The sequence below is a fragment of the Sus scrofa genome, chromosome 9 (assembly GCF_000003025.6).
Source record: "Sus scrofa isolate TJ Tabasco breed Duroc chromosome 9, Sscrofa11.1, whole genome shotgun sequence".
In the NCBI taxonomy this organism is placed as follows: Eukaryota; Metazoa; Chordata; class Mammalia; order Artiodactyla; family Suidae; genus Sus; species Sus scrofa.
In genome coordinates this window covers 90,655,108-90,674,092 of record NC_010451.4, presented here as the reverse complement: position 1 = coordinate 90,674,092, position 18,985 = coordinate 90,655,108, and the positions used below count along the sequence as shown (strand labels likewise).

Sequence of the window (18,985 nt, the reverse complement as noted above, 5' to 3'; positions counted from 1 at the left end):
CAGACACCAAAGATCATATTTGGACGGTGCTATCAGCTAAGCAACCTCAAGGTGTGCTGTTTTACTTAAGCTCTCTATGCCTCAATTTCAGCATCTAAAAATATGGAAACAATAACGTTACTTAATTCATGGGGTTGGTCTCAAAATACACAGAACTAATGTATCAACTGATATAACAGTTCCTTCTATAAAGTTGGGAAGGTGAGCTGGACGGCGGGAGACCTGTGTCTCTTAGGCTTATTTCTTGGCATCTTGTGAAGAGGCACTGACAGGTCTGTTCTAGGCTATTCCATAAGTTATTTGCATAGCAAATAGGCTTGGGAAATAGAGACAGTGTTGTCCTCTGGGCAGAGGACAGAGTTATTTCCTGACCAGAATACTAAAGATATGTTTCCCTAAGGGGCAAAGGTTGGGCAGGTTTCCTACAGCCCTCCTTATATGGGGTGTTTGTGAAGCTTGGGATTCCTCAGTTGTGGCAGAAATCCACTGTGTTAAACCTCGGTTAGTCCACTGTGTGTCACTTCCACGGGAACTGGGAGACTGGGACCTGAGGTGCGTGAAGCTTCTGCTGCTCGCTGGGATATGGGTAATAAACTCCTTTGGTCTCTGACCCCCATGTCCCATGGCTCATGTCTTCTGCCAGCATCTATGAATCTGTGGCAGGTAACCTGTCAGCCTGCAAGGAGGGTAAGATGTTGGCTCCTTCACAGTTTCTGACAGGCCCTGGCCACTCAGGTTCTAGAAGTAAATGGGGTGAGGGAAGAGGAACTTAGCCTGAAGACCCCAGCCCATCAGACGCTCTAAACCTTGAGTGTGCACTAGAACCACCTGGAAGGTTTGATCAGACCCAGATTCCTGTGCTCCCTGCTAGAGTTCCTCACTCAGAGGGTCTAAGGTGGGTCTGAGGGTCTATGTTTCTAAGAAGTTCTCAGGGGACACCTTTGCTTCTGGTGGTCAAGAGAACCTGCCTTGAGAACCACTTGCCTAAAAAGGACCAAATTTGGATTTTTTACAGCCATCCTCAGGCCCTGTATGTTTGACAGACAAGATGGCTTTTTTCTGCTCCCACTCAGCAGTTTGTTTTTTTTTTTTCCACTCAACCTTCAATATGTGGCCCTCTGAAACTAGAGATGAAGACTTGAAAGAAAAAATACACAGAAATTAATCCTGGCTAATGAATGAATTTCCATCGTTTCTTCGAACTCCCATCGGACAATCTCTCTACACATATGGTTTTCACACCAGCGGTTCCCAAATCTACATTCCTGAGCCAGGCTTCTCTTTCAAACTCTAGTTCTGACCCCTGAATGCCTACACATGGGTTTTCTACACAAGGAGCATGGGAATGAACGTTTATAAAGCTTCAACTGTTTACAGAACTCTGAAGAGCATCTCAATACACCGGAATGTATAGGTGGGAAGCAACAGAAACCATCTCCAGCTAACTTAAGTGGAAAGAAATTTCCTAAAAATGGGGGAGCTCTTCCAAGGGAAGGGTAACAGAGAACCAATGTAGGTGCCAGGAGCCCCAGAGAGTCTTGGGAGCAGGAGCCACTTTAAAGTTTCATCCAGACACTCTCCATAATGCATGAACTCTCTTTTCAATCTTTTTATTCTTTGGCTAATGATTCAAATTCTGGAGATGTGGGAATCAAACTGGCAAAGCTTGGGTCATATATCCAGTCTTCTTCTAGGGCAGGAGAAGGCACCCCTGGTAAAAGTCCTGTATAGTGTATCCAATGAGGAAAGATAATTCCCCCAAAATAAATCTGGCTTTTATCCAAATAAGATAGACTGGATGCTGGGTAGCCAGAAGTCACAAGGGCCCACCTTGAGAGTTAGCTGTTTTTATCACTATGTTATGGTTAAGAAATAAGCTCTGAGGGTTTCCCTAAGTTGCCAGTATTATACAGCCTTATCGCCCTGATTGCATTATTCCATGCCACCTTGTCAGGCACCTCAGCTTATCAGCTCTCTGTTGCATGCCTTCCCCTGAATCCATCCCATCAGCAGCCTTGAATCCAGCTCAGCTTCTCCACCATGGCTACTCCTGCCTTTGCCGAGGTCATAACAGGACCCCCAGAAATCCTTCTCACTTGTCTTTCTGCATCTAGACACCCTTTCTCTGGCTTCCATTCGGTTGCTAAAAAGTATGTTCTGTCATGTCATGAACCTATTAAAATCTTTCAAAGGCCCAATCCCCAGAGGTCAGATACAACTGAAATTTATGAAAAGCAGAGAAGGCTTCTGCCCACCTTTTGCAAATTAATCTTTCACCACTTCCTGCTATGCCTAACCTTCCCCTGCTATTCTAGTTATCCCAGGGCTCTGGCCTACCCAAGACTCCCTGTTTTCTTTATTCGTTACCAGGAATATCTTTTTTTTTTTTTTTCTCCTGTTTTACCGCTGCTCCTGTAGCATATGGAAGTTCCCAGGCTAGTGGCTGAATCAGAGCTACAGCTGTCAGCCTATGCCACAGCCACAGCAACCCCGGATCCAAGCTGCATCTATGACCAAGACTGAAGCTTGTGGCAATGCGGGATCCTGAACCCCCTGATCCAGGCCAGGGACTGAACCCACGCCCTTACAGAGACAACGCTGGGGCCTTAACCCACTAAGCCACAATCGGAACTCCAGGAATACCTCTCTTGACCTAGTTACCCTGGTAACTCCCAAGTAATTTTCAAAGCTCATGACAGGTACACCTTCATCACGAAACTTTCTCTAATTTCTCCCAGCTCTTTTGTAGTGTTCCTATTGCATTCTAGATATAGTCACATATATGCTTCTGACACTAGTCTATAATCACTCGTTACGTATTTGTAGAAATACTAATGGTGATAATATTTATAGTTAGTGTTTTCTAAGCACTTACTATATGCCAGGTACCATGCTAAATTCTTAATATGAATTACTGGGTTTTTTTTTTTTTTTGTCTTTTTTGTTGTTGTTGCTGTTGTTGCTATTTCTTGGGCCGCTCCCGAGGCATATGGAGGTTCCCAGGCTAGGGGTTGAATCGGAGCTGTAGCCCCCGGCCTACACCAGAGCCATAGCAACGCGGGATCCGAGCCGCGTCTGCAACCTACACCACAGCTCACGGCAACGCCGGATCGTTAACCCACTGAGCAAGGGCAGGGACCGAACCCGCAACCTCATGGTTCCTAGTTGGATTCGTTAACCACTGTGCCACGACGGGAACTCCCTGAATTACTGTTTTTTTAACCATCACACTCCTACTTAAGAATTGGATGCTATTATTATACATATTTCACAGATGGGAAAAAAGAAGCTCACAGAGAGGTTAACCAACTTGTGCAGGGCGAAAACAGTAAATACTAGAGCCCAGATATAAACCTAGGCACTTTGACCCCAGAATCCTTTCTTTTTTTTTTTTTTTTTTTTGTCTTTTTAAGGCTGCATCCATGGCATATGAAGTTTCCTAAGCTAGGGGTCCAATCAGAGCTGTAGCCACTGGCCTACACCACAGCCACTGCAATGCCAGATGCGAACTGAATCTGCAAGCTATACCACAGCTCACGGCAATGCCAGATCCTTAACCCACTGAGCGAGGCCAGGGATCGAACCTGTGTCCTCACGAATGCTAGTCAGATTCGTTTCCACTGAGCCACGACAGGAACTCCTAGAATCCTTGCTTTTAATATCTGTGCGCTACCTCCTCTACCATCAGACCACCACAATTTCTTAGGTGCCAAAACCACAAAAGTTCCCACTTTTCCAGCTTAGTATCTAGTATACAGCAGATAAGGAATATCCAGTGAAGAAGAATATAAACAAAGGCAATCATGAAAGGTCAAATTCCTTCCTGTTTGGTAGGGCTTAGATGCAGCCCTGTCTGAAGGTGGGAATCCTAAGAAGGCAAGGGATTCCCACCTCTGGGAACAACTTCTGTGTTGGAGGCTGCACTTACCGCCAGCTTTTTCCTGATTGCCTCTAGTTTTTCAGTAGCTGTGGCCAATTCCAAGTTTGCTTGGGCTAATGCATGGCGTTTGGGCTCCACATCACAGTAGACCTGAAAAGCCAGGTGGAGGTTCATCCACAGGTAATAAAGATGCAAAAAAGGACAAGAAATCATTACATGTGCTGGAAGCTTTACAATTAGAATCTCTAATTCACCTAGAAATTTGTTGTTTATTCTTTGCCTATTGGCAGAACAAAAATCCACAGTCTTTCCATTTTCCTCGGCTTGTCTGTTATCTACTCATTTATTCTGGATATTAGAGCTAAAAGCACTTGCATAAAATGCTCTATAGGTCAAACACCATTAAGATACTCAAATTGGTTTTTCATAAAATTTGGAGGTGATCCTCATGTCCGCAGAGACTGCAGTGCACGGAAACTACAGCTAAAGGCGGCATCTAGCCTTCAAGGCAGAAAATCAGCGTGGAAAAACTCTCTGAACCCAGAAGAGAACGTGGGAGATAGCCCCACATGATGTTAACCATACTTTCACTTTCTTTGCTAAGTTCCTGGCCACCTTAAGTGTTATCTGAACAGGTGGTTTGAGCATTTGAGCCGACTGATTATTCTCTTGTTAGGGAGAGAGAAAGGTAATTACTTTTTATGTCCTGTTTTATAGCAAAACGACAGATAACACAGCCGCAAGTCAGATCTGAGCTTGTCTTTTCACCTCTGGTGTGAGGCGAGCACCGCGGTCAGTTGTGTTACTACAAAGACAGGCTGAACATCAGCTTCGATCTGTTTGCATTTTTGGTTGACTGGGGCCTCCACTGAAGAGAGGGACTGACAGAGTCCTGTTCCTGTGGGTCCCCAGTGCAAAGGACATCACCCAGTTTTATGAAAAAGCATTCTGGGAATGACACTGGCATTTTCCCAGCGATTCCATTTTTGACTATAACCCACAACATTCCAAGGCAGAAATGAGACACTTCTTCCCAGGGGAGGGCCATGCACTGCTTGCCTTTTACATCCAGTCCTCTGCAAAGTGCTTAGAATGTAATGACGGAGTATTTGATAAATAAATGACTAACTGCAATGATCACCTATCTCTGCACTGCCCCAAAGTAAAAACGTCATATTAGACCCTATCCAGTCAAAAACGCATTTGTCATTACAACACTCAAGCGCTCTCCCCACCCCCAAAGGTTATTTCCTCATCTCATTAAGTCTACTTGAGCTGAGGTAAATTTTTGCTTTGAGAGCAGGGATTGAGTTTAATTAAACATGAATTCAGACTTGCCGTTGTTTCCCGTCAACAAGTGAAATTAATCTTTTAATATAAATAAATATAATTAATCTACCCAACGTGTTTTTGTCGCATCAAATGAAATTAATTGCTGCTTTTTGATCTAAAATAGCTACTCACTCTACCCTAAAAAAAAAGCGATGGTTGGAAATATTTCAAACATCCTCCTGTGTAGAATTCTGTTTAATCTGACACTTTCATGGCTCATTTTTAGAACTTTATCTCATTCAGATAATTAAATATCAAATTACTGCACATATTTGGCTGGCCTAGAAATTAATATTTGTATGGTTCTTTCTGAACAACACCCGTAAACCATCTTATCATGACTGATACCTCATAGAACTTAATGATGTTGATGACCCAGGCGCAGAGACCGGCTGCGGCAAAAGATTTGGTCCGAATCAGGTTTGGATTGAACTCTGGGTCTTTCAAATACTGTTCATTCACCACTTTCAGACAGTTCTCTGGAATGTGCTCTTTGTCATAGTTAATTAACGCTTGCAAAAAATCATCCACCTATAAAGCAAAAAGACTTACTGCAATGAGCCATTTGGGCTGCAGAGAAAATTCCAAGATCAAAAGTTAAAATCAGCTTTTGGGACGTGCTTTACAAAGGCAAAATTGGCAAGCTGCATTTATCCCACTGTTTGACTTTTTCAGTCTTTATAGCATAAAGTTAGAATTAGCAATGGACACTTTTAAAATCTCTTCTATCCCAGGGTAAAATATTCAGGCCCTGCACAGGAGGCATTCATATTTTGAAGAAAAGAAAGGCAGAAAAGAAAAAGAAAAACACATACTCTAAAGCCGCTTTGCTTCACGTTCTTGTACATTAGTCACATTTTTTTTTTCCAGCAAAAGAAATCCATGTAATTTTCTTCCTCCTACACTTAACTGCTTTCATAATTTTGAAAATCATTAGCAACCTCCCAACTGCTGCTGGCGCTGGCTTAGGTGTGCTACAACTCCATGCTAATCTCTGGCATGGCCAACAAAAATTCTAAGTCTGGAGAACATACAGCAGATCACACCTAGCAAACATGGAGATGATTTCTTCTAATGTGAGCATCTTTTACTGTCAAACATAGCCAGAGCACTCAGCACAGAAATCATTGGGATTTTCATCTTGCCAGGCTGATACCTTGCCCATGAAGACTTTAGCTGCTTTCCAACTCCGGTCTTTTGGCACTCGGCCCTGGGGAGCCAGAAGGACCATGACGGCCGCAGTAACATTGGTAACCGCATTTGGAGGGTTGGGAAACACTTTCAGCTCAGTGAGATTGACCTGGAGAAAAAGCACACACATACTCTCAAGACCAGAGCACGGCTGGAGAAAAGCTGATGGGTCATCAGGCTTGTCTTCAGTGGCTGGTTTCTTACTCCCGTTCCTTTGCCCACTGGTCTTGGTTTGGCAGTTTTTGTGGCCCATCCAGTGGGATCCCACAGTGGGTGCTTTGGTTCTTGTTGGGCACTTTTCTGCTATTTGGTAAATATCACTGCCCTTTCTGGCTTCCAAGTAAAATGATCTGCCTGATCTACCAGTCCTGCCAAGCCTCACATTCTGAGTCTAGGGCATTCTACAAGCATGCAGGTTTTAAGGTTTTTAGAGGTTTACTCCACCCTGTGTAGTATACTTAACTTGCCTTCTAACCAGGCCTTTCCTGAAACATAATCCTTTATTTCAGAATCTCTTAGTTTTGTTTTTTTTGCTTTGCATGCACAAGAACATCTTCTATTATGCTCTAATGACTCTCAACTACTTAGATGCCCACATAGGCTGAACCTTCTTTCTACATTCTTCTTTAACCCAACCGCTACCAGGTCAGAATTTTGATGTTATTAATGGGATAAATTACAAGCATCAGGGTAAACACTCTGGAGAAAGAACTAGTACCTGTAAGAAGTATATGTAGGTTCACGTTACATTTTTAAAGAGTATTTCCTGAGCTATATTATATAATATACCCTTGCTTGTGAAACTTCTTCAGATGTTGAACCTGATTTTGCCCCATCACCATAAACTATTTGAGAAATGACTGCAAAGAACAGCAAGGGTGTGAAAATAAGAACAAAAGTAAAACTTTAAAATATGCTAATGCTAATTGAGAGCTGGGAAACCAAGATCTTTTCATCACTTATAAATATACTAAGCTTTATATTTAAGTGATATTAATTTATTATGACTAAATAAATAAAATATTCAGAGAAAAAGTTGCAAAGGCAAAACACAAATAAGAAAATAAACATTCTAGTGCTCAGGAAGAGGAAATTACGAAATTCCATTACTCAGAGATAAAGAGTTACTATTATCTTTTTTTTTTTCAGTTTTCTTCTATTCACAAGCATGTTCTTACCAAAAAAAAATCATAATATATTTTATTTTATAATCAGCTCTATTCACTTAATATATCACCAACATTTTTTCATGTTGCTAGCTAGGATCCAACAATATCATTTTAATGGCAGCAGGCTAATGTGAATGCAGAATAATCAATCTTTCATCAATGATATAGTTATGTTCTTTTAAATTGTTCAGCTTCATGGTAACACTATATGAAACATCCATGAAGATAATAATTCTTTGCTCACAGTCAACATTATTTTCTTCAAAAGAATACTTAGAGAAACAAATTGAGTATTTCTTTGAAGAGCAATGAAAGTCTGGAACCTTTACTCTTTGAAGATGAATTTATGGCCCTCAGGCCCAGGAATGCTCTAGGGATTCTCCCCAGGGCAGAAGCCAAGAGCAAGACCAGCTTCAGGCTCTTAAAATAACATTGCCTGGAGTTCCCAGCATGGCTCAGTGGAAACAAGCCTGACTAGCACCCATGAGGATGCAAGTTCGATCCCTGGCCTCCCTCAGTGGGTTAAGGATCTGGCTTTGCTGTGAGCTGTGGTGTAGGTCAAAGACTCGGCTCAGATCTGGTATGGCTGTGGCTGTGGCTGTGGTATAGGCCAGCAGCTACAGCTCTGATTTAACTCCTAGCTTGGGATCTTCCATATGCTGTGTGGCCTGAAGAAAAAAATGCCCATAATTCCATTTCTCTTTACAATACCCTCTGACCATCACAGATCATTCTCCCTTATGGGAATCTGAATGCTCAGTGAGGTTTTGCTAATAACGTGGTGCTAGGAAAAAAAAGGTGTGGGTCAAATGTAGGTATCTTTGTTCCCAGCCTGTTGTTCTTCTCCTGAGGGTCTCTCATTGATACTACTTTCTTTATCAGAGGAAATAAAGAATCCCTCACGTGGTTCTTAAAGCAACACATAATGTGAACCACTGGATTTGGGCCAAATCCAATTGCTAACAGTTAAATTGCCTCTCATGAGAACATAAACTGCATGGTGGTGCAAGTATTCAAAGCAGACTCCTTCCTGGGGGAGGTAGGATGGACTCCTGGATGAGAAAAGAAGGTCAGCTATAAACATGACCTCACATGGTTGTTTCAACTTTAACATCTGATGGGACTTTCTCTCCTTTTTAAAAACTCTCTGGTTGGAAGGATTTTTTGCTCTCAGTGCAGTTATTCCAATCTAACAACCTTCACAGATTATGGTGAGGAAACCACGAACCAAAGAGTCATCTTTACCCTGTTGAGTGTGTTGAGGGCAGCTGTTGCAGCCACCAGCGCAGGCTCAGCCTTCAATAGGTCGGCCTCACACTCCCTCTGTTTCTGGGACACTTCAGTCTGAATGGCTGTCACCTAAACAGAGAGGAAAAGCACACCCAAATGATCATCTCAGAGAGCTCTGTTGAAAAATGCTGGCTGACTCAGAGGCAATGTTCAATAATTCATCTACAGTGGGAACAGGTGAGGAATTTGTCGTGGAGACTAATTTCCCTTCAGGCACGGCATTTACACAAAGCTTTGCATATTCACAAAACACACAACACAAATTGCAACACAAATGGACTGAAATATCAAAATGGCCAAAGAAGGGCTTTGACTATTTAAATTAGAAGGTGCCATTAATAATAAATGCAAGGTTAAACCATTCTTCTCTTCTCCAGTTTTCTTTTTCAGAGAGCCCTGGGCAAGTGAGAACCCAAGCTAGCTCAGCAACCTGACCATAAAATATTTTTGCTAAAATTCTCTAATTTTTACTTATATTTACCTTACCTATGTTACCTAGTTATTTACATTTACATTACCGGAAAAGCCATGTTGAATTCTTTAAGAATAGCTATGAAGCTGTTTTGTTCAACTGGCTCAAAGACAGTCTTCTATTCTCTGCATGCTTAACCATAGAATTTTTTTTCAATTGAAGTATGGTTTACTTACTTTATATTAGTTTCATATGTACAACATAGCGATTCGATATTTTTTATAAAGTTATTACAAAATAATGGCTGTATTTCCCTGTGCTATATAATACATCTTCGTCGCTTATCTATTTCATACCTAGCAGTTTGTACCTCTTAATCCCATACCCCTACATAAATAGAATTTTTATGGAAACTAATATTGCTTTCTCTAAGGACCTGGTAAGAAACCACAGGTGCAACTACCCAGGTCTGTCTTCAGCAATGGGATCATGACATTTGCTGTCCATGCTGCTGGTGATGGTGCAGGCCACTCTTCACATGCCAAGTAGGGTTCTGTAGCAGCCTCCTGTCATGAACACATATAATATGGATATAGGAAAACCATGATGGCAAACTTAAACCAAGCCAAATGAGAAGCTTTGGAGTTTTTATCCTCCTCCTTTTAGGACACTGAAAGAACTCAAATGTCCAGGAAGAGTAAAAATTTTGTCCTTAGCAGAAAGCAGTTTCAAAGCTGTGGCCCTGGCCACCAGGATCCTGTTACCATGGGGGATGGTTGCTGCGGCGACGGCAACTGTGAATGATGCAGTGTGAACAAAAGTGCATTTCTTCAGATGTCTTTGGAATGAACAGATTTAACTACACCATAAAATTAAACACTGCTCACAACAAATTATGTTGTCTACCACAGCTTTATTAGCAGTAATTACCCTTCTCCTGATTAACCATGATTTTGCCCTGCACTGAACCTTTTATGAAGATAATTGGTTCAGGGTTGATATGTGATCGCCGGCCAATACTTATACGGCTACTGTGGACATCAACAAGAAAGCTTTGCATGCTTCCTGAGAACTGCTCCAAAACTACAACCCTCAAAACTGCCAGGAATGGACTGTAAAAATTCTACAAATATTACATTCTCAATGTGTCAGACAGAGATACCACTATGGATGAAACCAGGAATGTACTGAACGTGTTATTACATCAGGTTTATTTCTTTTCCTTAAAGATATAATGAATCTATTCATTATGTTCATGACCACTTATAACAGCATCATTTTAAACTGGACTCAGGATCACAGATTTTATACTTAGAAGAAACCTTAGAGAGTATTCCTACTAAATGCTACTTCTATGAGACTGGAGGCTCTTCTCTTCCTAACTCCTTTACTGCTAATGGAGTATTATTCCTTTGGGTAATTTTGATAAATCTGGAACATTTAATAGCTAAAATGCCATGAATGCCAATGGGAAAAAAAATACTCTAGGTTGGTCAACTTCTTTCGCATTCCCAATCCCTCTCACCTGAAGGTGCAGCTACACTAGAGTGGTGAAAATATCGAGTATCTTCGTGACTTACTAAGCCTCACTGTGGGATTTCCTCTGCCCCTCATGGCTCCTGGGCATTGGCGAGTGAGGCCCAACCTGGAGAAGGTGATCGAGCTACACAAATGGCTTAGACTGGGTGCTTTCCCTTCTAACATTATCTACCAAAGAAGAGATTTGGAGATGGTCCCATTCTTGGGTATACCAGACATTTTCTGCCCTCTATTAGTCAAAGACTCCGTGCAGATGGTTCATGAAATTGAGTGGTGGACACAATGAGAGGATAAAGTCACAACGACTGCTTGTTATGGGCTTAAGTGTGTCCACTCAAAATTCTCATGCTGAAACCTTAACCCAAGCACCTCAGAATGTGACTGTGTTTGGCAAGAGGGACTTAAAAGTGACGATTACATTAAAATAAGCTTGTTAGGGTGGGCCTTCACCCAATCTGATTAGTGTCCTTGTGAGAAGAGGAAATCTGGTCACACATAAGAGTAGGGAGGGGTGTGGGCACAGAGGAAAGAGTATGTGAGGACACAGGCAGAAGCTGGCTGTCTGCAAGCCCAGCAGAGAGGCCTTGGGAGAAACCAAACCTGCCAACACCTAAACCTTGGACTTTCTGACTCCAGATCTGTGAGAAAATATATTCCTGTTATTTAAGCCTCCTGGTCTGTGGTATTTTGTTATGGCAGCCCTAGCAAACTAATACATGTCTCTTATCTGCCTTCAGACTCTAAGAAATTCCTAACTCTAAGAAAATCCAGAGTCATAGAGGACAAGATGGCGGAGGAGTAGGGGGACACGCTCGCCCTCTCCCACAAACACAACAAAAAAAGCACATCTACAGAAGAAATGACTCGCACAGAACAACAACCAATCGCTGGCAGAGGAACCTAAACTCCAATAACGGCAAGAAGTTCGTGACATTATTGGGCAGAACGGGAGAAAAGAGGAGAGTGAGAGAAGGTGAATCCGAGCGGGACGGGCGCTCCCGAAAGGGAACTGCGGAGGAGAAAGGGATCCCGCACCCTGGAAAGTCTCCTACCGGGGGAAAGATCAAACGAACCGGAGGAATCGCCAGATGCAGAGAAGAGTGTAGCAGTAAGTCGGAGTACGGAAAAACGATCAAGAACCCAACGGACCATCTGAACTACGGGCACAGTCACCAAAAATTGAGACGCCTGGGTGGGGGCTGGGCACCGAATCCTCGGCTCCAGAGGTTAGTCCCCGGGAAAGGGCCGGGGGACGCCTGGGTGGGGGCTGGGCACCGAGACCTCAGCTCTGAAGGTTGGTCCCCGAGAGGGGGCCGGGGGACGCCTGGGTTGGGGCTGGGCACCGAGACCTCGCCTCCGAAGGTTAGTCCCCAAGAAAGGGCCGGGGGACGCCTGGGGGGGGGGGCTGGGCACCGAGACCTCGGCTCCAGAGATTAGTCCCCGGGCTAGGGGGGCGGGGCAGAGCGGAAACTGCTTGGGAGGTCTCTAAACCATTTGACGGGGCAGAGACTGCCTGGGAGACTAGAAAACAAAGCTGTCGCAGAGGAAGGGAGCAATACTCTAGGGGCGGGGAAGTGGAAAGCCGCCTCAGAGGGAACCTGGGAGAAGAGCCTGGTCTGCGCCCGTGCTGGGGAGGGGAGAGAAGAAGGGGTGGGTCCCCATAGAATACCCCCCACGCCACAGCAAGCTTACAGGCCCGCTAGCTAGCAGAAAGCTGTGCTTCCCAGTGCATTCCCTCCCCCCACCCCCGCCACCCCCTACGCTCTCGCCAAACCTGGGGCTGCCTGCCATCCAGGAGGGCTGGCCTCAACAATTGCCTGAAGCCTACCACCGCAGGGGCTCTCCCTGCACAGGCCTGCTTGCCCTTTGGAGGGGCTACACTTCCACAGAGCAGCACCAAACACCACCAGCCCCCTAGAAAAGGCCTGCAGCACAGAAAAGCTAGAACAAGCCTAGCCAGGCCGTGAATAGATCGACCTAATTCTCCGACGGTTTTTCTGAGACGGGCTCCCCCGGGGAGGAGCCTCTTGAGTCTCCAAGGGCCTTGCTACACGCCCAAGACCCCAGGGGGTGCTAAGACCTAGTGGACCAGCTGCATAGGACTGCCAGCTCCAGGCAGGACCCCCTGCAGCCCAGAAAAGCTGCAACAAGCCTGGCCGAATTGGGAAAAGATCTCAGACGGTCTTTCTGAGTCGGGCTGTCCTGGGGAGGAGCCTCTTGAGTCTCCAAGGGCCCTGCTACCCGCCCAAGACCCCAAGGGGTGCTGAGACCTAGTGGACCAGCTGCATAGGACTGCCAGCTCCAGGCAGGACCCCCTGCAGCCCAGAAAAGCTGCAACAAGCCTGGCCGAATCGGGAAAAGATCTCAGACGGTCTTTCTGAGTCGGGCTGTCCTGGGGAGGAGCCTCTTGAGCCTCCAAGGGCCCTGCTACCCGCCCAAGACCCCAGGGGGTGCTGAGACCTAGTGGACCAGCTGCATAGGACTGCCAGCTCCAGGCAGGACCCCCTGCAGCCCAGAAAAGCTGCAACAAGCCTGGCCGAATTGGGAAAAGATCTCAGACGGTCTTTCTGAGTCGGGCTGTCCTGGGGAGGAGCCTCTTGAGCCTCCAAGGGCCCTGCTACCCGCCCAAGACCCCAGGGGGTGCTGAGACCTAGTGGACCAGCTGCATAGGACTGCCAGCTCCAGGCAGGACCCCCTGCAGCCCAGAAAAGCTGCAACAAGCCTGGCCGAATTGGGAAAAGATCTCAGACGGTCTTTCTGAGTCGGGCTGTCCTGGGGAGGAGCCTCTTGAGCCTCCAAGGGCCCTGCTACCCGCCCAAGACCCCAGGGGGTGCTGAGACCTAGTGGACCAGCTGCATAGGACTGCCAGCTCCAGGCAGGACCCCCTGCAGCCCAGAAAAGCTGCAACAAGCCTGGCCGACTTGGGAAAAGATCTCAGACGGTCTTTCTGAGTCGGGCTGTTCTGGGGAGGAACCTCTTGAGTCTCCAAGGGCCCTGCTACCCGCCCAAGACCCCAGGGGGTGCTGAGAACCAAGTGAAATCTGCTACCATCGTGGGGTGGACCTCCCAGTCCTGTCTGCCCTCAGGAAGTCCTCCTTTGCTTCAAAGAAACACTGTTAGTCCCATCAACACTCCAGAAAAGCCACACTGCCTCAAAAAAAGATTGACCAACAACGACAGCCCTCAGGAAATATTCCACGGCAGTGACAAGGCAAACACTACGATAACGGAGAGTACAACTCCCTCAGGAGAAAGAAGACAACAAGCAAGATGAAGAAGCTGAGAAACCACCCCCAGTCAAACCAACAGGAGAACTCACCTAAAACAGTCAACAATGAAACTGATCTCTGCAGTCTGACAGACCTGGAGTTCAAAAGAGAAATAGTGAAAATACTGAAGGAATTAAGAGAAGATATGAACAGCAATGCAGATACCCTCAGAAAGGAGCTAGAAAATATAAGGAGGAGCCAAGAAAAACTAGAACATTCATTTGCAGAGATGCAAACTGAACTAGGGGCAGTAAAAACCAGAATGAATAATGCAGAAGAACGAATCAGTGATATGGAAGATAGAATAATGGAAATCACTCAATCTGGTCAACAGACAGAAAACCGAATCAAAAAACTGGAAAGCAATATAAGAGACCTATGGGATAATATAAAACGGGCCAATCTACGCATAATAGGAATTCCAGAAGGAGTAGAAAAAGATAAGGGGATGGAAAATATATTTGAAGAAATTATTGCTGGAAACTTCCCAAATCTAAAGGATACTGGATTCAAGATACAAGAAGCACAGAGGGCCCCAAACAAACTGAACCCAAACAGACCCACACCAAGACACATCATAATAAAAATGGCAAAAGTTAGTGATAAAGAGAGGATCCTAAAGGCAGCAAGAGAAAAACAGAATGTTACCTACAAGGGAACCCCCATAAGAATATCAGCTGATTTCTCTACAGAAACACTACAGGCCAGGAGGGAATGGCAAGAGATATTTAAAGTGCTCAAAGGAAAAAATATGCAACCTAGAATACTTTATCCAGCAAGAATATCATTTAAAATAGAAGGGGAAATAAAAATTTTTCCCAACAAACAAAAACGTAAAGAATACAGCAACACAAAACCCAGGTTAAAGGAAATATTGAAAGGGCTTCTCTAAACCAAAAAGAAAGGAAGGAAAGGGAAGAAAAAAGAAAAGAAAAAAAAAAAAAGAAGAAGAAGAAGAAGAGGAAGAACTAGGACTGAGGAAGATACAATCAGAGAGCAGTCACTCAAATAAGCCAGCATACAGATTTAATCATGAACATGCTTCAAACAAAATAAAATTAAAAAGAAAAAAATAAAAGAGTCATCAAAACCATAAAATGTGGGCAAGGGATGTTAGGAGGTAAATAATCCTTTTTGTTTGTATGTATGTCTCTCTTCTTAATTTTAATATAATAATGAAGTGTTTGAACTTACAGGACCATCAGGCTAAAACACACAATTATGGGAAGGGGTTAGCATACTTAAAAAACAGGGCAACCACAAGCCAAAACCAAATATTGCATTTGCAAAAAATGAAAAAAAAAAAATACACTCAAGCAGATAATAACAGGAGACCATCCAACCAAAAAAAAAAAAAAAAAGAAGAAGAATGGAGAACCATAGAATCAACTGGAACATGAGGATCAAATGGCAATAAATAATCATCTATCAATTATCACCTTAAATGTCAATGGACTGAATGCCCCAATCAAAAGACACAGAATGGCTGAGTGGATAAAACGGCAAAAACCTTCAATATGCTGCCTACAAGAAACTCACCTTAGGACAAAAGATACATATAGATTGAAAGTGAAAGGCTGGGGAAAAGTATTTCATGCCAATAGACATGACAGAAAAGCAGGAGTTGCAATGCTCATATCAGACAAAATAGACTTTAAAACAAAAGACATAAAGAAGGACAAAGAAGGACACTATTTAATGATTAAGGGATCCATCCAAGGAGAGGATGTTACTATCATCAACATATATGCCCCAAACATAGGAGCACCCAGATACATACAACAAATATTAACAGACATAAAGGGAGATATTGATGAGAATACAATCATAGTAGGAGACCTAAATACCCCCCTCACATCAATGGACAGATCCTCTAGACAGAAAACCAATAAAGCAACAGAGATCCTAAAGGAAACAATAGAAAAGTTAGACTTAATTGATATCTTCAGGACACTACATCCAAAAAAATCAGAATACACATTCTTCTCAAATGCTCATGGAACATTCTCAAGAATCGACCACATATTGGGACATAAAGCGAATCTCAATAAATTTAGGAGCATAGAAATTATCTCAAGTATCTTCTCTGACCACAATGCCATGAAATTAGAAATCAACCATGGGAAAAGGAAAGAGAAAAAACCTACTCCATGGAGACTAAACAACATGCTACTAAAAAACCAATGGGTCAATGAGGAAATCAAGAAGGAAATTAAAAACTATCTTGAAACAAATGATAATGAAGACACAACCTCTCAAAATCTATGGGATGCTGCGAAAGCAGTGCTCAGAGGGAAATTTATAGCAATCCAGGCCTTTCTCAAAAAAGAAGAAAGATCCCAAATTGACAACTTAACCCTCCACCTAAATGAATTAGAAAAAGAAGAACAAAGAAGTCCTAAAGTCAGCAGAAGGAAGGAAATTGTAAAGATCAAAGAAGAAATCAATAAAATAGAGACTCAAAAAACAATAGAGAAAATTAATAAAACCAAGAGCTGGTTCTTTGAAAAGGTGAACAAAATTGATAAACCCCTGGCCAGACTCACTAAAAAGAGGAGAGAAAGAACCCAAATCACCAAAATTATAAATGAAAAAGGAGAAATCACAACGGATACAGCAGAAATACAAAAAACCATAAGAGAATACTATGAACAACTATATGGCAATAAGTTTGACAATCTGGAAGAAATGGACAATTTTCTAGAATCTTACAGCCTGCCAAAACTGAATCAAGCAGAAACAGACCAACTGAACAGACCAATCACTAGAAATGAAATTGAAGAGGTCATAAAATCACTCCCTACAAATAAAAGCCCAGGACCAGATGGCTTCACAGGTGAATTCTATCAAACATATAAAGAGGAATTGGTGCCCATCCTCCTTAAACTCTTTCAAAAGGTTGAAGAAGAAGGAATACTCCCAAAGACATTCTATGAGGCCACCATCACCCTCATTCCAAAACCAGGCAGAGATACCACCAAAAAAGAAAACTATCGCCCAATATCATTGATGAATATAGATGCAAAACTTCTCAACAAAATCTTAGCCAACCGAATCCAACAACATATCAAAAAAATTATACACCATGACCAGGTTGGGTTCATCCCAGGTTCACAAGGATGGTTCAACATACGCAAATCAATCAACATCATACACCACATTAACAAAAAAAAAGTCAAAAATCATATGATCATCTCAATAGATGCAGAAAAAGCATTTGACAAAGTTCAACATCCATTCATGATCAAGACCCTCGCCAAAGTGGGTATAGAGGGAACATTCCTGAATATAATCAAAGCCATTTATGATAAACCCACAGCAAATATAATCCTCAATGGGGAAAAACTGAAAGCCTTCTCACTCAAATCTGGAACAAGACAGGGATGCCCACTCTCACCACTGCTCTTCAACATCGTTTTGGAAGTCTTAGCCACAGCAATTAGACAAACAAAAGAAATCAAAGGCATCCATATAGGAAGAGAAGAGATCAAACTGTCACTGTATGCAGATGACATGATACTATACCTAGAAAACCCTAAGGACTCAACCCCAAAACTCCTTGAACTGATTAATAAATTCAGCAAAGTGGCAGGATATAAGATTAACATTCAGAAGTCAGTTGCATTTCTGTATACCAGCAATGAAGCATTAGAAAAGGAATACAAAAATACGATACCTTTTAAAATTGTACCTCACAAAATCAAATACCTCGGAATACACCTAACCAAAGAGGTAAAGGACCTATATGCCGAGAACTATAAAACCTTAATCAAAGAAATCAAAGAAGATGTAAAAAAATGGAAAGATATTCCATGTTCCTGGATTGGAAAAATCAATATTGTGAAAATGGCCATCCTACCCAAAGCAATCTACAGATTCAATGCAATCCCTATCAAATTACCCATGACATTTTTCACAGAACTAGAACAAACAATCCAAACATTTATATGGAACAACAAAAGACCCAGAATCGCCAAAGCAATCCTGAGAAACAAAAACCAAGCAGGAGGCATAACTCTCCCAGACTTCAAGAAATACTACAAAGCCACAGTCATCAAAACAGTGTGGTACTGGTATCAAAACAGACAGACAGACCAATGGAACAGAATAGAGAATCTGGAAATTAACCCTGACACCTATGGTCAATTAATCTTTGACAAGGGAGGCAAGAACATCAAATGGGAAAAGGAAAATCTATTCAGCAAGCATTGCTGGGAAACCTGGACAGCTGTATGCAAAGCAATGAAACTAGAACACACCCTCACACCATGCACAAAAATAAACTCCAAATGGCTGAAAGACTTAAATATACGACAGGACACCATCAAACTCCTAGAAGAAAACATAGGCAAAACACTCTCTGACATCAACATCATGAATATTTTCTCAGGTCAGTCTCCCAAAGCAATAGAAACTAGAGCAAAAATAAACCCATGGGACCTCATCAAACTGAAAAGCTTTTGCACAGCAAAGGAAACCCAAAAGAAAACAAAAAGACAACTTACAGAATGGGAGAAAATAGTTTCAAATGATGCAACTGACAAGGGCTTAATCTCTAGAATATACAAGCAACTTATACAACTCAACAGCAAAAAAACCAATCAATCAATGGAAAAATGGGCAAAAGACCTGAATAGACATTTCTCCAAGGAAGATATACAGATGGCCAACAAACACATGAAAAAATGCTCAACATCGCTGATTATAAGAGAAATGCAAATCAAAACTACCATGAGATACCACCTCACACCAGTCAGAATGGCCATCATTAATAAATCCACAAATAACAAGTGCTGGAGGGGCTGTGGAGAAAAGGGAACCCTCCTGCACTGTTGGTGGGAATGTAAACTGGTACAGCCACTATGGAGAACAGTTTGGAGATACCTTAGAAATCTATACATAG

The 18,985-nt window shown here is 42.8% G+C and overlaps 1 protein-coding gene across 10 annotated transcripts in view; it reads right to left on the bottom strand.

The window, feature by feature from the left end:
* The window catches only part of DNAH11 (dynein axonemal heavy chain 11), a 348,284-nt gene that overhangs the window by 94,235 nt on the left and 235,064 nt on the right, over nt 1–18,985 (bottom strand). For 9 of the 10 annotated variants that reach the window (XM_021063432.1, XM_021063430.1, XM_021063433.1 and 6 more), the window contains 4 exons: nt 8,818–8,931; nt 6,369–6,512; nt 5,561–5,743; nt 3,929–4,030 (listed from right to left, as the gene is read on the bottom strand). In XM_021063432.1, coding sequence (XP_020919091.1) covers nt 3,929–4,030; nt 5,561–5,743; nt 6,369–6,512; nt 8,818–8,931 — 543 coding nt within the window. The remainder of the gene's footprint in view (nt 1–3,928; nt 4,031–5,560; nt 5,744–6,368; nt 6,513–8,817; nt 8,932–18,985) is intronic. The other variant, XM_021063431.1, reaches the window with a different exon arrangement.